Source organism: Sebastes umbrosus, chromosome 17, assembly GCF_015220745.1.
Source record: "Sebastes umbrosus isolate fSebUmb1 chromosome 17, fSebUmb1.pri, whole genome shotgun sequence".
NCBI lineage: Eukaryota > Metazoa > Chordata > Actinopteri > Perciformes > Sebastidae > Sebastes > Sebastes umbrosus.
In genome coordinates, this window is record NC_051285.1 from 17,252,899 (window position 1) to 17,279,763 (window position 26,865).

General features: G+C 40.2%; 1 protein-coding gene across 4 annotated transcripts; it reads left to right on the top strand.

Moving 5' to 3' along the window:
• Nucleotides 1–1,284: 1,284 nt before the first annotated feature.
• Nucleotides 1,285–26,347, top strand: cxxc5a (CXXC finger protein 5a). 4 transcript variants are annotated; one of them, XM_037749289.1, is made up of 5 exons: nucleotides 1,285–1,521; nucleotides 1,662–1,747; nucleotides 11,513–11,615; nucleotides 11,719–12,531; nucleotides 25,290–26,347. In XM_037749289.1, exons 4-5 carry the CDS (start codon nucleotides 11,737–11,739, stop codon nucleotides 25,332–25,334), a joined length of 840 nt encoding a protein of 279 aa, XP_037605217.1. In that variant the 5' UTR covers nucleotides 1,285–1,521; nucleotides 1,662–1,747; nucleotides 11,513–11,615; nucleotides 11,719–11,736; the 3' UTR covers nucleotides 25,335–26,347. The 4 variants fall into 4 exon arrangements, with proteins under 4 accessions (XP_037605217.1, XP_037605216.1, XP_037605215.1 ...); XM_037749288.1 differs by having other exon boundaries at nucleotides 1,306–1,494; nucleotides 11,513–12,531; XM_037749290.1 differs by having other exon boundaries at nucleotides 1,348–1,521; nucleotides 11,513–12,531; nucleotides 25,293–26,347.
• The last annotated feature ends 518 nt before the right edge of the window (nucleotides 26,348–26,865 follow it).

Sequence of the window (26,865 nt, forward strand, 5' to 3'; positions counted from 1 at the left end):
TTTTATCTTGAGAAAAGTAGATCTGAAGTGCAAATATTTAGAAACAAGTTTATATCCCATTGGAAGGTTTAAAATATTTCATTGCCAGTCAAGTCGTTATTTTTAGATGATTTAACACTCAATACATTATAAAATAACTTGTTTGGGTGGATATGTTTACTGTTTATGCGTTTGGAACACACATCCCGTGCGTAATTACGCATTTGGTGGCTTTTTGACTTTAGTATTTACTAAGTGAGTGTCATGTTTATGAGAGCCAGAGCATATTTGTTTGCAGGGAGGTCGGATGGTTACTGGCAGAGTTTGTAGAACACCCCCTCCTCTCTCTCTCTCTCTCTCTCTCTCTCTCTCTTTCTCCCTCTCTCTGTCTCTCTCTCTCTCCCTCTCTCTCTTCAGCTGCCGCGATATTTTCCAGCTCTGGAGCCTCAACCCGCACAGCTCGATCGATTCGCATTGATTGTCCCTGACGAGCTGCTCCACTTTCTAGCCAATGTCAGCCAGTCTGCGATCGGGAAGGAGAGAAATGAAGGAAAATCTCTGCCGCCCTGGCGGTGTCATTTCCACACACTTGGGTTGGCCGCCTGCCAGCAGACAGGACAGCCGGAAGAGGCGGAGTGGACTTCTGACTGGGGCTGACTGAGAGGAGGAGGAGGAGGATGCTTTCTGTCCGTCAGCCTTTACGCGGTGGTGAAAATCTCTGTTCTCCACATAAACTGATGAGTGTTTACCTCCACCACCCTGAAATCACGCCTTAAAACAAGAAAACACATTATTTCAAATCACATTGGTCACAACAGTGTGATAATGCAGATATTATCATTCAAAAAAAATATTATTTATTCAGACATATTATATTTTTTTAATTCTCTATTTATAAAACAAAATCATCATCACTCATCCAGGCAGTTTTGTGTCGCTTAAAAAACAATTAATAAATTAATAATTTAATATTAAATTATCTGAGAAACATACAGCCAGTAATCCTTTAGTAAGGGTAGAGTCATGTTTTTATTTATTTATTTAGACATATTATATTTTTTAATTCTCTATTTATAAAACAAAAAACATCATCGCTCATCCTGGCAGTTTTGTGTCGCTTAAAAAACAATTAATAAATTAATCAATTAATAATTTAATAATAAATTATCTGAAACATACAGCCAGTAATCCTTCAGTTTGAGTACAGTCATGTTTTTATTTATTTATTTTATATATTTTTTTCCATAATACCTCTCCCCTCAGCTGTCCTGATGTCACACTGAACCTCGCGCCCATCGCTCTACTCGCTTTATTATTATTATCATTGCCTCAGCTGTGCCTGAGCGAGCGCGCGCGCGCGCGCCGCGTAAAAAGTCCACTTCGCTTTTTCCGCGAAGCTCCAAAAATCTATGAAATGTGTTTGCATGTTCCTCTCTGCAAGCGGGGATGTAGAGGTGGAGAGATTGCGAGGAACCGAGAAAGCTGGGGGAACCCACGCGTTCAGCCTCAGAGAAAGTACGCTTTTTCCCAAATAACTGACGGGTGAATATTTTTTTTATTTTTCTTTTACACATTTTTATCATTAACAGCCAGCCACTCTGTAGGATTGTGTTCTCGGAGAATAAGCTGTTTTTTCTGCCCTTTTTCTCTTTTTTTTTTTGTGTCACCATTCTGCACGGCAGGCTGAGAGAGAGAGAGAAAGAGAGAGAGAGAGACGGTCGGACCGCTCGGACTGTGGGAGCCCTCCCCTCTGCTCGGATCTGCTTTGGTAGGTGCAAAATCAAAAAACGGGGCCCGTGTTTACAAATCTGTAGATATACATGGGAGGAGAGGGAGGAGGGGGTAGAAGATGGAGGGGGATCAGACTTTGTTGAAGTCTGCCGAAAGTTGGGATGTCATCTTCTTATAGGATCAAGTTGTAGCGGGGTGATCCGGGAGCTGTGTATCCTCCAGTGTGACTGCAGACCGTGTGCTGGTACCGCAGATAGGCTATATCATAGATCAACCGGGTCCACACAAAAGACAGCTATTTTCATCTGCTTTTACTCTGGAAAGAAAAAGAAGAATAAAAAGGTTTTAATGGTTTTAAGGTAAATTGTGATGATTCAGCACTGCGCTGAATGGATGAATGGGGGTATTTAAATATGCTGCTGTCAAGAATCATTTCTCTTTATTTAATAATAAGTCGCCTCCAGATACGGATCGGCACTGAACCAAGATGCGTGAATCAGCTGATGATGCGCGCTAAACTGGACGCTAAACGGGGCATTAGAGTCGGATCATGCTTGTATATGACAACACACTGATTGTCACTCTTTATACTTTCAATAGCCTAATTGAAACTTTTATTTAACCCTAAAAACATCAATGACTACATAGATATCCCTGTTTCCACCCGCGCGTAAAGATGAAGGTGAAGGATTGGCTTTTTTTAAAATGTCATATTCTTCTGATTTTTTCTCCGGGCATCATTAGAAAGTTCCCAGGTAGCTTTCACCCATCCACCACCAGTGCTCCATATCTTTGCGTATATAATTTGAAGTCACAGTATGCGGTGCGCTTGTTTTCCTCCTCTAACTTTTTTCTGTGCGTAAAAGGCTCATTATAGGAAGAAGACGCAGCAGGTTTATATGGACAATGGATGAGTCTTATTATCGTCACCCAGGCTTTTTTAACTTCCTCTGGTTTGTGCGTCCGCGTGTGTTATGTATGAGTGAGCGTGTTCGTGTGCGCGCGTCAGTCGCCAGGAGGTGGGAGGAATAGAGAGAGTATGTGTGTGTGTGTGTAGTCGCCTCCAGCGGTCCGCAGACAGACAGACAGACACACAGCGCGTCTGGACGCTGCGTTTTGCATCGAGCATCGCCTGAACTAATGCATTAAGTATTGTCGCGTCTCTCTAAACTGTCAGCTGCTCCTCCAGAGTTTGTGTTTGCGTGCCAAATAATGCCTCATAAACCCTGCAGGAAATTATTTTTTTCCCGTTAAAAAAAGCTGAGTGCGATTACCTGACACCTGCGCATGCAGTGACGTCAGTGAAGGAAAACTTACTCGAGTTACTTCCAGGAGGTTAATGTCTAATCAAACTTGATCTGATTTCAATTAACAGGGTATATTGTTTATTTAATTAAAATTAAAATTAAAATGTAAATAATTCAGGATTTATTACTGAAAGAAAGTTGCATAGAGAGTCATACCTTGAGTTTATCCTTTCAGTGTGTTCAAACTCAATTAAATCATGTGTTTCATTGAACTCACAAGTGTACTATACACTGTTGAGAATTTCCAAGTAAAATAACAGTAAAGAACTGGCAGCAGGGTTGCCTTTATGTTACTGTAAAATTAACATTATTATACTGTTGCTGAAATGTACAGCTTTGTACTGTTAATGAAAAAAAATAGTTTGAACTGTTTTTTTTTGTAAATTAATTTCACAGTATTTTAGTTAATTTACTGTTTAAATATATATTATATAGCTGTTTTTCACCTTTCTTTTACCTTATCTTACTGATTTGTTTTAATGCACTATTTAGATTGTATTTTACATTTTAATAAACATTATTTTTTGCCTAGATGAATAGACTTAGCAGGTTACAGACATAGGAATAGTCACACTAAATACAATCAAAGGCACTTGTTAGGAAAAAGGCTATAATAGACTTGTTGACACTTTTGTCTGTAGCTGGCTACAAGCACAGAATGCAAACCATAACAACATGTGAGTGAAGAACAGTTAAGCTAATCCACTGATTTTCCAATCATGTACAATGTACAAGCCTCACATGTGCAGATCAGGTCCCAGAATTAAAAAAATACTACATGAAACTGTTACTTGTGATACTTTAGACAGTTGATCAGCAGTAAAGTGCTGTTTTTTAAGAATGCATTATAGTTAAGTTAAAAAAACGGCCTATGAGCGTAATTTAACAGTTTTTCTTTTGTATTAACAGTAAAGCACTGTTTTTAGCAACAACAGGTTAATACTGTTGAAATCCTGCTGTAAATTAACAGCAATTGTTTACAGTGTAGGCTACTGTGTGGACCAAGTCAATGTGTGCTGAATATTAAGCAGCCATGACGGAAATAAAACATCCCAGATTCCTGGTTCTCATGTTAAGAGTTTTTGCTCTAAATGAGTATATTTCCCAGCAACAGGACATAGAAACACACCCTGGCCCTAAATGCTTTTCCCCCATTCCTCCATCACCTATTGATCGAACCTATTGAACTACTGAACCCAACCAACTATTCATCCATCACTCTGTTGTCACTATATTGTGGACTGACATTCACACACATTTTTTTTTAAAAACTGCTTATTCGAGGAAAGTGTTGTAAGTTTGGGAGCTATTACAGGCTGAGAGCGGAGTGTTAAATGAGCTGCTCATGCTCGTACAAGTATCGACATTGTGCTGACAACATTCAGCCGGCAGCACTGAGGCTGTTAGGAAGAACTACTCATAATTTGTACTGCTGTGAATGTACAGTATGATCTGTTAAAGTACTACTTAATTCACCAATGATTTAAGCTCAAATGTTTTTGTAAATGCTCCACATGTAATGAAGACTTTGCTTGTATAGGCTACACCAGATTTTGCCAATGATTCAAACCTCAGACATATTTAATCAAGCTTTTGAATGCTTATTGGCCAAGAAATAGTTCAACAAATAATGTAATATCCCCTGTTAAACAGTGAATTGTTGTTTTTACACTTGGGTTTCTGTACGGACTAAAGGAACAGGATATATGGTTTTAATTATTGAGCTTTAGAGCTGCTGATAGGCAGATTTTGTTACCTTCAAACAGAGCCAGGGTAGCTGATTCCCCATGTCTCCATACTGTATGTTAAGCTTAGCTAACTGTCTCCCGACTGTAGCTTCATGTTTAGAGTTCAGATATCGATATTCTTGTCTAGGGCTGCAACTAACGGTTATTTTCATTGTCGATTCATTTGTCAATTATTTTCCTGATTAATCGATTAGTTGTTTGGTCTATAAAATGTCAGAAAATGGTGAAAAATATTTATCAGCGTCTACCAAAGCCCAAGACAATGTCCTCAAATGTCTTGTTTTGTCCACAACTCAAAGATATTCAGATTACTGTCATAGAGGAGGAAAGAAAGCAGAAAATATTCACATTTAAAAAGCTGGAATCAGAGAATTTTTACCTTTTTTTTTTCTTAAAAATTACTCAAACCGAATAATTGATTATCAAAATAGTTGGCGATTAATTTGATAGTTGACGATTAATCATTGCAGCTCTATTTTCGTCTAACTCTGCAAGAAAGCGAATTAATGTATTTCCCAAAAATGTTGAACTTTTCCCTTGATTTGACTGACTGTCTCAGGTCACTGAAACTGAGCCCATGCAAATTATTAGATATAAAGAAACGTATACACAGGCTGGGGAAAAATATTTTCAGGCAGCATTTGTCAAGTAGAAAATAGGGAGACAGCAAGGATCAATACAGTATTCTGTAGAACGGGAACATCTGGATAAAAACACTCACATGACACTCTTTTCAATTCTGGATTTCATGAGGCTGTTTGCTAGAAAAATGGTATACATGCTCACTGACAGAACAGCTACAGTATGTGTAAACCCAGATTCAATTATAAACTATTAACTGATAAAACAAAAATCAAATTTCACACACAAATTAATACCCGTATATCATGTATCAACCTATGTGACATTTTATTAACCACATTCAAATGAACTCTCAGGTTCTGTAGATCCGCTGCTGTTGACAAAGTGTCCACAAAGTTACTGCGGAGCGGACATCACTCAGCTGATTCAAGGCTGGAATTAATGTCAAGACTTTTAACTAAGTGTCTTTATTGTATGAACAGCAACATTTATACTCACATTAAAAATGTTGTGTTATACCTCCTCAGGTAAGTCAATATTTTGTCTGCTACACTAAATAAAATACTGACCAATAAAACTAGAGTAATTGTCCAGCTCTCAGATTTACTTTCCTTAAAGTGTAAAAAAAAAAACCTGATCCAGTTTGGCCTATAATGAAGTTCAGGCATCAAAGAAACAGATCAAAAAGTCATATTACAGTAATACACAGTGACTGCTGCAGTTTTGAATTTACCTAAACAAGAGGCCACCAATTATTTTAGCGGATGCTTAGTTCGATTGCAGGTTCAGATCATGCCTCTCAGGCCACACCTGCTCTCTACACAACGTCCAGCTGAGCTCAGTGGTCGATCCGAGAAAGGCCGTTGCGCTGTATTGATCACTCGGACCATTTATATCCAGATCTTTAGCTCCGTCCACCAATCCTGTACAGCACGGTACAGAAAGACTCAGAGAACGATCAGGTATAGCTAATATTTACACCTATTTTTATGCTGAGGTGCAGGAAATGTGGCTGTCTGAACATGTGACTATAATTGCGCTCTTAACAGGCCAATTGTTAGAAGCCTGAGGTGTAAGGTTTTAATATGAACCACAGCACAAGTCTATAACAGCGCAGGAAATAGAGTAAACCTGCTTAAAGGACAAAACAACATCTGGTTTCAGCTGTGTGGCGTTGACACTCTCAGTACTAGAGGCAGTTGTGGTTTAGGAGACAGTTCACATCAGGACATAAAGCCCCTCTGTAAATGATGTGGATCTGAAGAGCCATGACGCTGAGGAGTCGAGGAGGTGATTAGTTTAAGACTATATGCCATGCTCAGGGTTGATGATGATGGAGGGAGTGTGACTGATAGGTCACTAGGATGGAAGGCAGATGTGTACACACACACACACACACACACACACACACACACACACACTGCGGAGGAGGTTGACCGTGCTTTCATTCGTTACACAGTGTGGTAGACCAGAGCAACAATTGTGTGCTGTAAACACAACCTGTAAACACGCAAGATGCAAATCTGCGTACATGTGTTTGTCATTCCAGACTGGTTTGGCGCATTTTTACTGTTTTCTTCAAGGTGCAGTTTGCAGGTTTTATCAGGTAACAAAATGTTGTTGTGTAGAAATGACACTGAAAATGAGTATTTATAAAATGATTAAAATTTGTTGATTTTGTTTTACAAATCATAGGTTAGCTGTTGGCCATCACATATCTTTAATCTGTGTGTTATTATTAGGGGTGTAAGAAAATATTGAAAATATCGAGTATTGCGATATTTGTGATACTGTATTGATTCTTAAAAACACTGTATTGATTTTGTGGGACTCAGTCAATACTTTATACGTACAATACGTTATTGTCACATTTATCTGCTGTTTTTACGTAAACATGCATAAGTTTATATAAGGGCTGTTAAAGTTAATGCGATGATAACATGTTAACGCAAATTAGTAACAGATTAACGCAACTTGCGATTTTTAGTTCAGTTTTAAAGCTAGAGTGAAGATACTGGTATCATATCAAAATAGAAAAAATCTAAGGAATCCATTTGTTCCAACCATGTCATACTAGCTTGTCGCGAAGGAGGCTAAATAACACTACAAATGTACGCTAAATTTTGGCACAGAAAAACTGGCACGGCCATTTTCAAAGGGGTCCCTTGACCTCTGACCTTATCATATGTGAATGAAAATGGGTTCTATGGGTACCCACCAGTCTCCCCTTTACAGACATGCCCATTTTATGATAATCACATGCAGTTTGGGGCAAGTCATAGTCAAGTCAGCACACTGACATACTGACAGCTGTTGTTGCCGGTTGGGCTACAGTTTGCCATGTTATGATTTGAGCATATTTTTTATGCTAAATGCAGTATCTGTGAGGGTTTCTGGACAATATTTTTCATTGTTTTGTGTTGTTAATTGATTTCCAATAATAAATACATACTTACATTTGTAGAAAGCAAGCATATTTGCCCACTCCCATGTTGATAAGAGTATTAAATACTTGACAAATCTCCCTTTAAGGTACATTTTGAACAGATAAGAAATGTGCGATTAATCACAATTAACTATGGACAATCATGTGATTATATCACTGAGCAGTGTAACAGTGCATTGAGAAGTGCCTTAGTGACTGAAGCATTTATCGTTTGTCACACTGATGTTCAGCTGCAATGCAAATTAAACTTGTGTGCACCTAAAAATCCCAGTCATTTATCAAAATATGAATATCTTACTGAAGAAACAAAAAGAGTATGTGTGTCACTGTGTTATTGTCACACAGCAGGTGTTGCTAGGATTGACGCAAAGCAAGTCAGCAGTATTTTAAGTGTTGTGTCACATATGTGCAATCAACATTTTGTAAGAACAGCAGTTTGAATAAATGTCATTTTCATCTGCCTTTTTAAAAAAAAAAAAAAACTGTGGCGTCATCAGCAGGCTAGCTGGTGCGATAATAGTTCCCTGCATGGCTGAATTATGATGTCACAGCTGATAGGTGATATTTTTGAAAGTGTTTCACGGGATGCCAGCTTTGTAGCTGTCTTGTCTCTAGCTATTGATAATGCACCAGTTCATTAATTATGTGGAAAACTCAAGTCTTTTATCACATTTACTGTATTTAGAGCATTGATGAAGCAGTTGGATATCCTCCCAGGCTGTGATTAATGAAGGAATAGTGGTGTTGCACCCAGATTTACTTTACGTAAATGCACAGAGCTCGAGACAATGTTACATTCAAATCTTAATGAAAAATCACCTTTAAAGTATTCATAACTGACCACTATATACCTCATTTCAGGTCCAATATTCCATAAAACCACAAAAAATACCCTGCATGCACCACTCTGCTGATTCGCAGCGCTGTTTCAACCACAACTGAGAAGAGATGCAGTTAGTTTGAGATGCCTTGGGGAAACCGGACCCTGGTCAGCACTGTAGTGGGAGAAACTGAAACTCCGGGGCTGAGGGGCTGCGGAGCTGGCTCTGGTTCGCTGGCGCCACATCCCCCTGAGCTGGTGAGAATGTGGGGGCTGTGCTCTTGCCTTTGAAGCTTTACCTCCCACTAATTCTGGCCTTCCAATTTCCACACACTGCACAGACCCCCCCCCCCCCATCCTCTTCCCCTCCCTTTCCCTTTGTTTCCCTTATAAGGACTGGCCCGGCCATTTCCTCAGCTTTTCTGTGGGAGGTGGTACGCTTGTTTGTGAACATGGACAGGTCAGGAGAATCGCAGCATAGTTTTTCTTTTCATAGATGAGCAGTCACAGGGAATCTTACGCTAAAAGCTGTTGCATGGATGCGTCTCTGTCCAGCGGGGAGACTCTCACTGCTCGCCTAGTAAACCCTCCTCATAAGCCCCACCGCTCCATTTCAGCTAATATTTTGCCAAATGATATTGCTCTACAGGTTTTGTCTTTAAAAGTAATCATTTCAAGACAATGATAGCATTCAAAAGACATCCAAAGTTAAGAAAAGAAGATCAACTTCCTTTGTTCTGACTCTGGGTGTTTTGGCTATATTCTCAGCAGATTGTTGTGTGAGAGTCTAATAAGGGACGCACATATTGTATCACAAGGTTATACACTCAGCTCAATGAGCTTGTAATTGTTAGTCAATAAATGCAACATTTATTAAATGACTAAACTGCAGTCAAGGCAATACAATTTATTTATAAAGTTGTATGTGTTTGAAAGGGACGCTATTACAAATAAATACTGTTAATTTCACGACTGACTAACTTCACTTAAAAATAAACAGTAATCTGACAGAAATCACAGTTATGTTGGCACCAATAAACATAACAGTCTGATAGGTCGAAGAGTTCACCTGCAGGTAATAAGGAAACAAATTAGGTGACATCTTCTGTAGGAGAGCTTACACATCTTTAATCACAGCAGAAACTGTGTGTTTGTTTATGGAAATATTGCACACAAATCCCATGTTTCTATGTTTGAATATTTTAGTGTAAAGTATGAAATGTGCACAGACCTGTAGCTGAAGTCCTAACAGAGTATTTCAATTTAGAATATAAAACAAATACTCAATAGTTTGTTATTTTTGTAGTTCACCAAAGCAATTTATCTCAACACTACAAAATTAATATGATTGTATTAGATTTAAACAGCAAGGTTAGGCTCCCGAACCTAGTAATTTCTTTTCTTTGCCAACCAATCAGAGAAGCTCCAGGGAGGCAGGTGTTGCCTCACTGGTCAGGAGTTTGATTTCGAGATTTAAATGTGAAGAATTAGAAAGTTTTTAGAGTTTCTGTGCTTGATTTTGAGTTGAATATCAGTATACCTAGGCTATAAATTAAAAGGCTTAGTGGCCCCTGTCTGTGTTTAATTTAGTAGAACTAATATCTACGTATGAGTTTCACTAACTCCTATTGTATCAGACCACTACGGCTGCTAACAACAGGTATTAAAGACCAGGTAAACTGACAAACTTGGAACATTTATTTTCATTTAGATATTTAATTGAATTGTTTGCATAATTTTACATTATGTAACATTATTATATTTATGAATTGTCCAATTATGCATGCATTTTTCAGCCTGGATCAGAATGTTGGGTTTGTTAAGTCCGCTAATTTAGTGACTCTGTATTTGGTTAGTTAGTTTTCTTCAGGCATCTGAACTTAATATATTTAAAACGTCAATCAAATGACAACATGAAAACACTGTGACAATGTGAAAGGCTGCGCTTGTAGTGAATTATCACCTCTCCTCGCCTTTATGGAGCTTTATAGTGAGTCCGGACCACAACTTTAATGTTTCATTTCACTCTCAATGTTCTCATAAAGCTGTTTTAGGCCACAGCTGTTTTCAGCGAAAAAGCTCTAAAAAACCCACTGTACACTACCTTCTCAGCATCAAACAGCAGATAAACACAGTTAGCGACTAGCTGATGAACATAGCAGAACATTTAGCAGCTAAATATTCAGATATTCCCTCAGGAGTTGGTGGAGACCAAAAACAGAGCTAAAACTGAGTGAATGCGGGATTTGCGTTTGTCAGGTGGCCAGAAACACCAAATAAATGCTAATGTTGCTCCTTGACTGCTGGATGTGTATAAAAGTAACTATTTGCTAACAAGTTCACCATATTAACTTAAAAGTTGATGTTCTTCTTTTCAGTTTTTGCATTAGAGAGGACCTATTATGCTTATTTTCACATACTTGTATTTTGGGTTTCTGCTAGAACATGTTTACATGCTTTAATGTTCAAAAAACGCTTTACTTTTCCCATACCAGCTGTGCTGCAGCACCTCTTTTAACCCTCTTTCTGACCAACTGTTGTGATTGGTCATTCGAACCAAACTCTTCGTACTCTGTTCCAGCTCCGCTCTAACTAGCTTTGTTCAAGGGTGGGCCAAACGAGCTGATAGGCAGGTATTATGCAAATGTTTTACTCTGTGACATCACCACATTACGGAAGAAAAGCCAAGACTTCTTGCAAAGTGTTTCAGGCAGACCTTTTACATGCACAAAAAACTGCATAACACATTAAAGTAAACAGTAATAGCACAAAAGCATAAAAGGTCCCCTTTAAATTGCCTAAGTTGACCCTTGACAAAAAGTTATCTCTTGAGTGTTTGAGTATTTTGGTGAAGTGATCATTGATGAGTAATTTACGTCTCTTGTCTCCCTGTGTAAAGTTCCCAGATGGCCCATGGAAGAACGTGGATGAGGGCTGAGCTGTAGAGCGGGCAGAAGGCTCCGGGGCCTGCCTGTTGTCGGCTGGCTGGTTGGTCCATCGAGGTGAGGCACCACTCCCGCCGGGGCCAAGAACGGACTGAGGCAAGGTCTTTGCTCCCCCTCCTCACTCACTCCTGCTCCCTTTCCACCCTCACTCCCAACCCAGGCACGTACGCTCTGGACCATGTCTAGCGGGCTGTCGGAGGGGGGCCGAACAGAGGACCAGGAGCGAAGTAGCTGCAAACAGGACTCTCCCATCATAGAGCGCAGGAACCGCAGCGGGATCATCAGCGAACCCCTCAGTAAGAGCCTTAAGAAGTCCCGTACCCTCTCGCAGTATACAGCGGTCTCCTCTGCCACCAGCAATGGACACAAGGACAATAGTGAGACTAAGAGCCACTCGGCCAAGCCTCAGCCACCCCCGCTGCCCCAGCCCACCGTCTCCGCACTGACAGCAGCCAAGTTGGACCGGACCCTAGAACAGGTTCTGGAGGGACAGAATGGCCTGCTGCACTTTGCCCAGGCAGCAGCACTGTTAAAGCGGGCCGGTATGGAGCACATGCTCCTGCCTGGGGGCATGGGAGTGGGAGTTGGCGGTGGAGACGCAGGCTCGGGGGGTAGCGACTTGGAGGGTACGTCTGTCACGGACGCCGTAGGTGGTCCCGTTGACTTCCCATATGGAGTAGGGGGTGGGTTCCCCTTCAACCCGGGGCTTTTCATCATGACGCCGGCTGGAGTGTTTCTGGCGGACAGCGCGCTACACATGGCCGGCCTGGCCGAGTACCCGGCGCAGAGCGAGCTGGCCTCTGCGATCAACTCCGGTAAAAAGAAGCGAAAACGTTGCGGCATGTGCCCACCTTGCCGACGGCGGATTAACTGCGAGCAATGCAGCAGCTGCCGGAATCGCAAAACGGGCCACCAGATCTGCAAGTTTCGCAAATGTGAGGAACTGAAGAAGAAGCCCTCTGCTGCTCTGGAGGTAAGTGGGTGGTGGTTATGATGTACCATTGCATTGTGGGCCATTGTTTAGGGTTCCCCCAAAAAATAAGCTTAAAGGGTTTTGATCCAAAGAGTTACTTCAGAGCTTCAATGCAGAGACAAAAACTAACAATATATGGGGGTAATATATGGGGGTGAAACCAGAGAAATAAGCCATCAAGTTGTCTTTGTGGGATCAAAAAATCCGTGAAAGATCGCAAAGAAATTTCAGCTTCACACAGATCTTCCGGGTTGTACCTGAACGTCATTCCCCTTTAAGAGACATAGTACAGGGGGCTTTTTGGTGGCTTCACAAGCCGGGAAATGACAGGTGGTGAGGAGTGTGGTGGATATGTGCAGGGTAAGCATGCACCATGGGGTGTCTTTAATCCGTACACCATGACCACACAGTCACACTGCCCACATCTTTCAATCGGAAGGCTAATTCGCTATAACTACACAACGCCCTCCCTTCAGTGGAGCGTTTAGTCACATGTACATCCTCCTTGTGCATATGTTGTAATCGTAAAGAAAAAATCATACATGTGTGGAGGCAGAGTGGCAGTGATTATGTACAGTATGTGTTTGTGTGTCAGTGTACATGCGTGGGTATGTTTGTGTATGTAACAAGGTCCATCTGGCCACGGAGCTGTCATCTGGAGCACCAGGTGTCAGTGTGGCACATGATGCCCCCCCCCTCGCCCCTCTTTTTTGCTGCCGCTGTCCTTCTCTCCGGTGACACTCCTGCTCATCTAAATGGCCCCTCCAAACTTCCTGTCTGTTACCTCTCCATCACACTCAGCGGCCTAACTAACCCCGGCTGTGATGACAGAACGACCAATCATGAAATCAATTCCAGCAGATGTTCCTTCTCAAAGGAAATAAACTTTAGTGATCAATGGATAAGTGTCACTTTGGCATTACATAATAAATTGATAGATATGTAACACAGTGTGTGAACCAGTGGAGAGGCCTCTGGTCTAATTGACACAAACTGGATCTGTGCTTCAAACTGCTAATGGCTTCACTTCTTTCTCTCCCTGATGTTGATTGAGGGTGACAGCTCGGCTTCTTGTTTGTTGGCTGAAATGTTGGTTGTGCCGAAGTGAAACGCTCCTTAAAGGGGATGGTTTGGTTATTGGAGGATTTTGAGTGACACAAACTGAAAACACAGTACAGAGTGATGTCATTTTGAATAGGTGCAGTTAATGGATGTTCATGGAGTCTTAAGATCGACTGGACAATTCCATGTTTTTGCCACAAATTCTACTATATTTTGTATTCTCCTCTAAGGGTTCCTATTCACGTGTTGGTGCATAGAGAGGCTTAGATATTTTAAAAGGCCATATCAATGTTTTTGCATGTTTTAACCCATTCACTACAAATCATGTGATAAGTGTATGAGATTTGAGGACCCTTTTTCAAAAACATAGCACTTTAAGGCCACACCGGAGGCGCACGTAGGGCAGCACAATTAATCAAATATTAATTGTGATCACAATTTTGCTTCCCACAGTTAAATAAACATGATCGCCTACTATATTGACGTTTAAAATGCGCGATCTGCTCATAGAAAACTCTGCTGCATATCAAATCAGGCTCTTCCTAAACTAACAGCAAGCCACCAGCCAGTGATTGAGATGTTTTGGCTTCACTTTTGGGTATGGATATTATCTATACAACCAATGTGTTTATGATTTCAATTAAGAGCATACAATTGTTTATCTAGCTCTTATTGTTACTAATTTTGCACCACATTGATGCATTTAACTTTAAAATGTAGCTAACAAAGGGGTAGGGTGAATATTCCTGTATTTTTTCATGTTGCAATGTATATATAGCAGAAATAAATATTGCAATGTCAGTTTTTTCCAACATCGTGCAGCCTTAATTTGTACATTAGCAGGAATGTAGCACAGCATGAAGGTGAAAACAGTGCTCCGTTTATTTTAATGTGAAAGTGCAATAGTTGTCGCTAAAATTAAAGAATAATCGTGATAAATAATTGTGATCTCAATATTGATCAAAATAATCGTTATCATCATTTTGGCCATAAACGTGCAGCCTTATTCATATGTCAATATATTTAACCGTTGTTTTTGTCATGAATACTTTCGCACAGAATGCGAATATTACCCGCCGGAAAAAAGCGTTAACATTTTTTATTCGGAACAAGGTCAATCTTCTGAGCTTTCACACTGCGAATGAAGGCATCAACCAATCATGTTGTGTGGAATTGGTTCGGTTCCACCTATATGTATGAAACAACAACACAGAGGGTCTGAACCAGGACGGCAAACTTTATCACTCTTTTCAACCTTGACAAAGGCAGCGCTGTCCAGATCCACTACTCCCGTTCTTACTTTTCACAATAAAAGCCCTAGATATATGTATAATATTCACAGACAGGTATTTCGCATTTTCGTGCCATTTATTCGTCCCGCCCTTGGTGTGTAAAGACCTTTACTTTGTTTTAGCAAAGAGTGCCCAAAAATGACATATTCAAGTAACAAAGATCTCTAGCGGTGATCTAGGAATTGTGACTCTTGTCCATCAGGAGCAACGGAAGTGACTTTATTCTAGAGCGACAGTGACGTGTACGGAAGACGTTGTGAGTGGCTGAGTTGACAAAACGCTTTACGGACTTTAACACTGGATTTTCTACCGTCAGTCAATGTTTTCTTTTAACCATAACCAAGACCTTTCCCCCAATTTTAACCAAATGTTTTTTTTTTATTGTAATCATGACAACGTAGGGCCCCTAGATTTAATGAAGTGGTAACTTAAAGGTCAGTGTGTAGGATTTAGTGGCATCTAACGGTGAAGTTGCAGATTGCAACCGACTGAATTCCCCTCCACTCACCGCTCCCTTTCACAAGCGGTTCGGAGAACAACGGTGGCCCTCAGGTTACGTAAAAATGTAAATGGCTCTTTCTAGAGCCAGTGTTTGGTTTGTCCGTTCTGGGCTACTGTAGAAACATGGAGGAGCAACATGGCGAACTCCATGAAGAAGACTCGCTCCCTATGTAGATATGAAGGGCTCATTCTAAGCTAACGAAAACACAACTATTCTTTGTTTCAGGTGATTATACACTAATGAAAATGTAGTTATGAATATTATATTCCATTTCTGTTAAAAGATCCCCCTAAATCCTACACACTGGACCTTTAAACTCAAACCACGATGTTTCCCTGAGCCTAACCAAGTTGTTTGTGTGCCTAAACCTAACCAAACCTTAATAATAACCATTATCACATCATAAAACGGATTGACTGACTGACTATACTTTTCAACAGTGATTTGGAGGGCACAAGCAAATAATGTATTTTGTTGTGTAATTGGGAGGACTTGTTGGCTTGTGTTAGTTGATCCATCTCAGTGAAGATCATAATCATAAGAATTATGTTGTCGTTGAGTTGTAAAGCACAGATTGATGTGAAAAGTTTGCGTAACATCACATCAGTAACACAACAATAATTTGTACTTTGACAATGTTTTTTGCTTTCAAAAATGTAAAACACTTAAAAAAAATGCATGTTAAAAATTGGAAAATAGTTGGCAACAATCTTTGTGACTTTCTCTGAAGTTGAGAATCAGACTGATGTGTCTGAATACCAGCGTGCTGTTTCTCACTGTTGTATTGTTCCAGTGCAAATTAATGAGAGGCTTCATTTGTCTCCGTCGATGATTCACCAAAACGGTGAAATGTGTCAGCTCGCTATGTAGGTGGCACGACTCAATGTCTGCAGCAGAAAGGAATTTAATTTTAATTTATGATTTGCAATTGATGTTGTCGTGGCAGTTAGCCTAATACCAGTCATTCACACCAGCGATGCCAAACCCAAGGGGGCTTGAATATTCATGAGTGTTGATGTTGATATAGGTCATCATGCTGCTCGAAACGTCAGTCTGCTGATGTTGCTGCCAGTGGCCACAGAAACTCCAGGGTACCATAAACCTGCCAAGCCTCCAAGTACCAACTATAATAGCAGTCTAATTATTGACTTTAGTAAAAGTATGTACTGTAATTACCTTGCACACATTTTGTACTCCTGACATCTGAAAGTATGTAGTCTACTATTCACTAATTTATTGAGTGTGTCTGTAAAGTAATTTCCCTCTTTCACCAGAAATGAGAAGGCCAATCTCTGCTTGCAATGTGACAATATTAGACTATTGTTAAAGGATAATATGTGTTTCTTTTTAAAGTTTACGCTTGTTGTGCAGGTAACACCTCTCTATTACATCATTCCTGATGGTGTCGGCACAAAATCAGTGTCGAAAAACAGCTTTCAGCCTGAAACATTGCCTGAACCAGTCCATCAGACGTCAGAGTCAGCATGATGTTTTAATTAGGGCTGTCAATCGATTTAAATATTTAATCACGATTAATCGCAAATTAATCACACTTTTTTTTTTATCTGTTCAAAATATATCTTTAAGTGAGATTTGTCAAGTATTTAATACTCTTATCAACATGGGAGTGGACAGATATGCTTGCTTTCTACAAATGTAAGTATGTATTTATTATTGTAAATCAATTAACAACACAAAACAATGAAAAACGTTGTCCAGAAACTCTCCCAGGTACTGCATTTAGCATAAAAATATGCTCAAATCCCAACATGGCAAACTCCAGCCAGCCAACAACAGCTGTCAGAGTGTCAGTGTGCTGACTTGACTATGACTTGACCAAACTGCATGTGATCATCATAAAGTGGGCATGTCTGTAAAGGGGAGACTCGTGGGTACCCATAGAACCCATTTTCATTCACATATCTTGAGGTCAGAGGTCAAGGGACTCCTGGGAAAATGGCCATGCCAGTTTAACCTCCATGGCGACGAGCTAATGGATAATCCAATGGATTCCTTCGGTTTTCTAGTTTCATATGATACCAGTATCTTCACTCTAGCTTTAAAAATCGCAAGTGGCTTTATTGCATTAAAGAAATTAGTGGCGTTAAAACAAATTTGCGTTAACACGTTATCGCGTTAACTTTGACAAGTTTAGTTTTAATATTTTTCCCCTTGCCCGAAATGTGGATTATGTTACATTAAAGTTCGTCCATTCGTAACATTGATGAAATACAATATTATATGAACCAAGATGCAGAGTGCCTTTTTAGAGAGCCAAAGGTTTGTGCCACAGACGTACTGAATGTCTCAGGCATGAGATTGCCACGGAAAAAGGCGAGAAACATTCATGCCAAAGTGTGCAGCTTCTGCACATCTACCCACACAGAAAGCATGAATCAAACTATAACCTCAATCACCTGACAACCCACAGCATGAAATAAAATCTTTGTGACAGCATAATCCCAGTAATATTCCTCTGATGTCACATTTCAGTACATTTTGGACATCTTTATTATATGATTTGACACTGTAAAGTTTGCATTTTAAGAATGATAAAGTGAGTAAACCTGTGCACATTGCAAAACAACTGACAAAATGTAAAACACACTTGGATAGTAGGCCTATAGGCTTTAACTTAAAATGAGACTCTCGTTCAGTCAGGAAACCATCTAAGAGTTCTGCAACCTGTTTGCCCCAAACTTGATTTCCTGCAGTATCAACTTTGCTCTGACAGCACTACAACATTTTCAATTTCGCCTGCTTTTTTATTTGTCCTCGTGCACTCGTACGTTTCACATTAGCAGTCTAGTAGTCGTCTCGAATGGCTTTGTTATTAAGTCAACAGCTCTTGTTCAGCAGGTGATTAGATCAGAGATTACGGCCTGGGCCGCGCTGTCAGTGAGCGTGATGTCATCAGTGCGAGCTAAATGTCAGAGGATGAGATTCATGGAGGATTTGCTGCATCAGGAGGGAGCGGAGAATCAGCAATAAATTCCACATGTCAATAAAGAGTAGATGATGTAATATTGTCAATATATTCTTCTTCTTTAAGAGAAATTCCCCTTAAAGCATATTCAGGGCGACTTGCAGCACCTGTGCCAGAAGAGAAGACGGTCCTGGCTCTCAGAGTGAACTGCAGTGAGCCTCAGCTGTAGCTCAAACAGCCCCTGAGTGTCACATTCCCCTCCAATCAAAGATAGAGCGGCACATCCCCGTCTGCTGTGGCTGTTATACTCAGCGTGCAGTCTCTAAAGGGGCATGACGTCTTATTTAACATGTGTATTGCGGTCAGTTTGTCAGATGGTTCTGACTGCTTTTTGTGCACACACACATGTGAGTAAAAAGACTTTGTTTTCCTGCATTTGCATGCTTGTGCGTTTCTTACGAGCCTGCGAGCGTCTACGCGTCGATACACAAGTGCAGTCCAGCAGCAGCAGCAGCAGTGTGCTTATTTTAAGGGTGTTGACGGTTTCCATTGAAAGCTCATGGCAGCTCAAAGAGGAGCGTAAAATTGGCAAGTGAGGGGGAGTTAGCATGCTGAGGCCTTTGCCACCTCATAGCTCACTGGCTGAAGATGTCTGGATTTATTCTGGGAATGCTACATTTGAGAGAAATAAGTGGGAAGGCACTTCCTCTCTGCTCTATGTATGAATACCCTCCAGTGGTGTCGGCCTTGGTGATGCTGTTCGACACAGAGAACGAAGGAGAGTCAGGGTTGGGAAGTTGTAATCTTGTTTTTCCTCACTGTACGTTGAGGATGTACTGTACCGGTGAGTGTGGAATATTTTGGAAATAGATAAGACAGCAGCTGAGTTTTTGTCTTTGTCTACTTATAGAATAATATATTTAGTATCTTTGTGTCAAAGACTGTGCTTCTTTGTCACCAGACACCCGAACATACTAGCGTCGTGCATTGGGGGCCACTTTGCCAGTATCAGACGTTGATATGGGAGTAGCGCATTCCCTCGTGGTCTTTCCTGCCTCCCAGACACCGTACACCAGACAGTCAGGACAGAAGAGGCTCATGCAAACTGACAGGCACGCAGACTGACACCGAGACGATGTGTGTGGGCAAGTTGCCGGGCAGACAGAGGGACAAGTTGGAGTGGACAGGGGAAGGACAGATAGAGAGGGACGGCACGTGAGGTAGCCAAGGTGTTGTACTGTGGACCACCTTCTGGATTACAATGACAGCCCTGTACTCAAAAAGAGTCAGTGGTATTATTTGATAAATAAATCATGTTGTAGTCCTCCGAGTAAGCACCAATTTTATAATTTGTAGGTCAAAAGAGGTCTAGATTAGGGATGCAAAAACAAACCATTGACGTACAAACCGAAACCATTGTTGAACCGTCGCGTACAGGCATGCTAATTATTTGATGAGGTGTCAGAGACAGAGAAGAGGTAATTATCTGAACATTGGCCTACTTGACCATTAAGTAGCCTGCCTTATTTCATGTATAATATCAGTGTTATATCTCCTTATCACACGGCTTTGTTAAATACTCGATTCAGATTTGTCAATCACGGCGTTCTACAGTCTGTTGTTTCTTTATAGCAAACCGTGCTATGTATAACAGACAGTTGCTATGGACGCAGTTCTGATGTCGAACTCTGGAGGACCATTTTTGTGTCAAATTAATGATTTGAAGTAAGTAGCTGTGTAATAAGTGGGATAATGTACAGCTAGCAGGTCATTGTTGTCTACTCTCGGGGGTTTATTTCACAACAGTGACCCGCTAGCTGTACATTATCCCTCAGATATAATATAGAAATATCATTCATTCATTGGTTATGTTTTTTCTTCTCCGTAATGTGCAAAACACACCGAACCAAAACCGTGACCCAAAAACCGCAATATAAACCGAACCGTGGGCTTATTGAACCATTGCACCAGTAGTCTAGATGTCTATGAAACTTGTTTTTGAGACATCTATGTTACATATAACAGTTGTTTTAACAGTGTTTCAGTCAAATAAAGGCATGCTGTCGAAACAACCATTATACTTAATATAATATATTTAATTTTAAACCAAATTTAGCCAGTTTTAATAGAAGCCCATATTTCTTTTGACCTTTGATTACTAGGCATGAGTATTGAGGGTTAGTGTGAAAGATGGACCATTGCCTTTAGTATTTATCACCATGCAAATATCTCAAATATGAATCAGCAACTATTTTTAAAGAGGACCTATTATGCTTATTTTCAGGTTCATACTTTATTTTGTATTTTGGGTTTCTACTAGAACATGTTTACATGCTTGAATGTTCCAAAAACGCTTTATTTTTCTCATACCGGCTGTGTTGCAGCACCTCTGTTCACCCTCTGTCTGAAACACTCTGAGCCCAGTCTGCTCTGATTGGTCAGCTGGCCCACACTGTTGTTATTGGTCAACCAAACCAAACTCTTCCGACTCGGCTCCAGCTCCACTCTAACTAGCTTTGTTTGAGGGCGTGCCAAACTAGCCGCTATGCAAGTTTTATGCAAATGTGTTACTTGGTGACATCACCATGTTACAGAAGAAAAGGCGGTACTTCAAGCGAGGCGTTTCAGGCAGTTCAGGAGCAGTGTTTCTGTGGGGGAGAGTAACTCCCTTTAGTGTGGACTTTGTAACTTTGCAGACCTTTTACAGGCACAAAACAACTATATAGCACAATAAAGGAAAGGGAAAAAGTACATAAACATAATAGGTCCCCTTTAAAATCAATCATTTCAGTTTTTTGTTTTCTAATCCCAGCTTCTTAAAAGTCACAATTTTCTGTTTTTCTTACTTATATATGGCAGTAAATTGAATAGAGCAAATTAGAGACATCACTGTGGCTATTCTTTCACTATATTTAATAGACAAAATGATTAATCGATGAATGAAAATAATCTGCAGATAAAGCGATAAAGAAAAATGTATAATTTACTGGATACAGGATTTACGGGTTGAACTGCGTGTGTGTTAATACTCCTGCCCTGGCTATGAGATGTATTGGTCCAGTAAGAGAAATCGTATCAACGCATTTATATATCACTCATAATTGACTCCTGGAAGGGAGAGCAGGCTTAGGAAAATGCTTCACTCCTTCAGCCAGACAAATATAGTGAGTGTTTATGCCAGCTGGAGGTCATTGGTGTTTTGATTCAGATGCTTTAAAGGTTTACTTTTCTGCTCCTTGCGAGTGGCAGACAGCGTTACATCCCACATGTACCGCTGCATGCGGAGACGCTTTGCCTTAGCTTGACAGTTAGTCTGAAATATAAAGGATGCCTCCTTTCTTCTTCTTTTGTTGTACGTTACACACAAATTGTTTTTGCTATGCTAAGACAAATGTGCCCACCGTCCATCGATTCCGGTGATTGGCCACTTCACAACCACAGATTCCGTCCGTTTGAACCTGTGCAATCAGTGCTGGTGAAGGAAGGCTTTTCTATTCCTGAACTGCTGCCATTTTTCCATTGATTGCTCATGTTTGATAATGAGGGAAAAGCGTCATTTTCAGTTCAAGCGAGGGGATGTGTTGTTTTCCTTCCCTGCGCCTCATGTCACGGTCAGTCCGGCCTTTACCAGGTTTTTGACATCTGTGTCGGCGCCAGATGTTGCTGCCCTCCGACTGTCTTCTTAACAGCTGAGCGCCGCTGTAGAAAGGTCATCACAGAGATGGAGGGCGGGCCAACGATGCTTAACACGCACACCACAAAATAATGTTGCCAATATGTTGGCTGTTAACCTCCAGGTTTGAGGTTGCTATTCATATTCATTTGAGACAAAAAAAAAATTCCTAAATAGAGAAATTGATATTTCAGTTGATGTGAGCTGGCATATGTGGGCTATGAGTGGCGTTCAGTGTCTCTGCTGTCAGATTATTCCTGATTAAGTTAATTTAACAAATAAAGCACAGTGTGGGCTATATTTGGCTGAGATCACCGGAGTAATTACCTTTGTTTGAAGTCTTTTTACCCGAGCGAAAATGTTTCATTTTTGTCACTCAGCGGGAGTTAACTTTCAAAATGGAAGTAAATGAAAACCCGCAGAGCACGAACCCCGCTGTCACTCAGTTTCATGTCCAGATATGAACAATAGCATTCAAAAGAACACTGTACGGCTGATTCAAGGGTAGAGGAATGGTTTAAGTGGGCCTGAAAAGTAATTAGGGCTGGTATTGTTTTTGGTTTCAAACTCTTCTCTGAGCTAATGGCCTTATTTGCTTTCTGATGTCTTTGTTGAGAAAAGAAAAACTCATAATCTCACTGCAGCTGTGCAAGAGAGTCTGAATATGTTCAGGTTACACGTTATTGGAATTTCATTAGAATTTAGATGGAAACGTCTTAATTAGGACTGTCAAAGTTGACGCGATAATAACACGTAAAATTTGTTTCAAGACCACTCATTTTTTTTAAAGCATTAACGCAACTTGCGATTTTTAGGTTGTAGCGGGCTCAGTTTTAAAGCTGGAGTGAAGATACTGGTATCATATGAAACTAGAAAAAACCTAAGGAATCCATTGGTACCAACCATGTCTTACTCGCTTGTCGCAAAAGAGGTTAAATAACGTTCCAAATTCACGCTAAATTTTGTTGAGGAAAAACTGGCATGGCCATTTTTAAAGGGGTCCCTTGACCTCTGACCTTAAGATATGTGAATGAAAATGGGTTCTATGGGTACCCACGAGTCTCCCCTTTACAGACATGCCCACTTTATGATAATCACATGCAGTTTGGGGCAAGTCAGCACACTGACACACTGACAGCTGTTGGGCTTGAGTTTGCCATGTTATGATTTGAGCATGTTTTGTATGCTAAATGCAGTACCTGTGAGGGTTTCTGGACAATATTTGTCATTGTTTTGTATTGTTAAATGATTTCCAATAATAAATATATACATACATTTACATAAGGCAGCATATTTGCCCACTCCCATGTTGATAAGAGTATTAAATACTTGACAAATCTCCCATTAAGGTACATTTTGATAAGAAATGTGCTATTAATTTGCGATTAACTATGGACAATCATACGATTAAATATTTTAATAAATTGACAGCCCTAATTGTAATGTATTCAGAGGGCAATACAGATATGTGACACTAACATACAGTACATTTTCCCTTTCCAGCATGGGTGTGTGTGTGCATCTCAGTTAAACTCTCTGCTGTAGAGCACTGATGGAAAAGTGAATCTGAAGCCATCGCGTGTGAGAATTTTAGTTTAACAGTCTCACTGTTTGGTGTGATTTCGGGGGTGTATTGCGAGTGTCGGTTAACGTGCCACTGTGTGTGGAGGTGTGTGACTGTACTTGAATACATATTGGTTCGGTGCGAGAGAGTGTGTGTGGGTGCATAAATGTTTGCCGAGCTCCTCCTGCCTCGCTCCAGGCAGAGCTGGCTTAACGGAAGAATCCGTGCTGCAGAATCGAGTTGCACTTTAGCAGGACGGCCAGCCGCGCTGCAGCTCCGGGGGCCACGGGCGGCTCTCCATCTATCTCCTGACTGACAGGCCGCTGCTGAGCCCTGCAGCTGCATGCATTGGTGCCACTCCTGCTCGGTGCAATCAGAGTCGCAGATAGCCATGGTGAGAGAGAGAGAGAGAGGAGTGAGGGACGGAGGAGAGCGGCGTGATCATTGATGATGGTGTGGGAGAGCAACGCGTGTGGTGGCTAAATAATAAATGTGGCATATCGGGTTTTGTGTGAAGCCAGGACTGAAGCTCGTTCCTGTGGTGGTGCTGAGGAGAGAGAGGTTGGGCCAGACAAGGATGTAGAGATTTCACACATACCACTCATCCAGGGAGAAAGGGTGGACATTAATCATTTAAGTCAATTGTCAACTAAAAAACATTCACTGGTTCCACCTCATTAAATGTGATGATTTTCTGCTTTTTTTTATTGTAAGGCTGCAACTGACGATTATTTTTACTGCCGGTTAACCTGTTGATTGTTTTCTCTATTAATCAATTAGTTGTTTGGTCTATAAAATGTCAAAAAAGTGGTGAAAAACATTGATCAGTGTTTCCCAAAGCCCAAGACAATGTCCTCAAATGTCTTGTTTTATCCACAACTCAAAGATATTCAGTTTCAGAGAATTTTTACCTTTTTTTTCTTAAAAAATACTCAAACCGAATTATCAAAATAGTTTCAGATTAATTTAATAGTTGACAACAACAACATTGATTAATCGTTGCAGCTCTAGTGTGTTGTATAACATTGCAAATTGGATATCAAAATTTTGGTGAGGAAAAACTGTCATGGCCATTTTCAATGGGGTCCCTTGACCTCTGACCTCAAGATATGTGAAAGTTTGGAGAAAGTCATAGTCAAGTCAGCACACTGACACACTGACAGCTGTTGTTGCCTGTTTGGTTTGAGTTTGCCATGTTATGATTTGAGCATATTTTTGTATGCTAAATGCAGTACCTGTGAGGGTTTCTGGACAATATCTGTCATTGTTTTGTGTTGTTAATTGATTTCCAATAATACATATATACATACATTTGCATAAAGCAAGCATAATCTTGTGATTTATTTCGATTAAATAATTTAATCAATTGACAGCCCTTTGTACGGTTAATTGGACAAAACAAGCAATTTGAAGACTCCACCATGGGCTCTGATGACTCCTGATTTTTATTTTATTTTATATTTCATACATTAAGAAAAAAACAACAACCTATATATTAATCGATAATGATAATGACAATAATCATTAATTGTAGTCTTAAATAACAGAGATTTCAGGAACAGGAGGGCAACATTATGTATTCCTCTCTGTCAAGGTGTGAAGAAATTGTAGCTTCTCATGAAGGAAGAAGTAGATTTGGGATTATATTTGCAAATACTTAATGACAACTCCAACCTCTTCTCTTCTCTCTCCTCTCCTCCCCCCTCCCCCTTCCCCTCCTTGTCCTCTGTTTCTCCAAGAAGGTGATGCTTCCTACAGGAGCGGCATTCCGGTGGTTCCAGTAGGACTCCTCCTCCTCTCCCTACCCAAAGCTCTGCCATCAAGTGCAATGCCAACTCCTGGATTGTCTCCAGAACTGACACTGGCTAATAAACAAAACAAGCAACAAATAAAAATTATAGAAAAAAACAACAACAAAGCAGAACAAAAAAAAAAAATCAATCGGGTAATGGATGCACCTACTTATTCCTTGAACCAAAAATGAAGCGTAAAGAAAAAGCATCTATGGCAACTTTCATTCCCTTTTCTATGTTTCCATTTTGGTACCTTTTGTCCTTTTTCCAGCAGGTTTTTTTTCTTCTGTCGCTTAAACATGGAACTGTTCATCGCCAGAAACAGAAATGACGGACTGAGTGTGGACAATCAACTAATTTCTGTGTTTGGTGTTAATGTTGTTCATGTGTGGAAAGATACAGTACTTGTGTAGAGAATGTAAATTTACAGCTATATTTCAAAAACTAGTGGCTAATGGCAAACATTATTGTAATTCTTCACCATTATGTTACTTTAAACCCTTGTCTATTTTAAGATTCATGATTTTAGTTCCAGACGGATCGGTGGTTTGTCTTTGAAAGACAAAGGAAATGTTTCAAATGTGGCGTTTAAACTAAACTGAAGGAGTCATGTTATCGGGCGGACCTCCAGAGACTCTTCACCGGGTTGAAGATGCTGTTCGCCGGTTCCGTCACTACTGTAGTCTCCTCAATCAGCCCTCCTCTGCATTTCCAAACTTTTCCTTTAGTGAAACTGGCAGCCTTATGTTACTGTGGCCCTACTGAGCATGTGCCAATACTGCTCAGGGCAATAGCACTAAGAGACAGCACTTGCTCTGAGTCTACCCTACTGAACGCACTGAGACAAGATTAAATTTTTTTTATTTGTTTGTTATTTTCCATGATTTTTTTTTATGTTGCTGGGTAGCTACAGCTTTTTAAAAATAACCAATCTTTGTATTCGTTTAGAAAATTGGACTGGTTTTGTGAATAAAAAGGAATGCATGTATTCGTGTCAAAATTTACAATTCTGATGTTTGTCTACTTGTCTATTTGCATGTTTTTTTTAAACAGAAAAAGCAGCTGGTTTGACAAAAAGAAACATTAAGTATAAATTTTCCATGAATTGATAAAAAAAAAGTGTTTTCATTTTTAAAAATTGGACAGTGTTGGAAAATTCCCAAAGATTCTGACGTGAGCAGAAGTCATTAAAAGTAAATCAGGCGGTGGTTATGGATCACCATGATGTCCTTGGTTTGACTGAGATATTTCTCTCACTGCCTGTGTCATATCTTCCTATAGTGGAATGACTGATGGAGCCTTGCTGTGCTAAACTGTAACCAAAAATGAGTTAAACGATGTTTGAATGAGAACAATTTTGATGGCAGTGTTTCTTCAAAATGCATGAAAATCCTCCCAAATGTCTTTTTTTCTTGATGATTTTCACTCTCTAAGATCTTTGTGACATTCAGCCGACCCCATAACATTTAGTCAGAAAATCATTAAAGCTGCAGTGGGTAGAAATGGAGTAAATATGATTTAA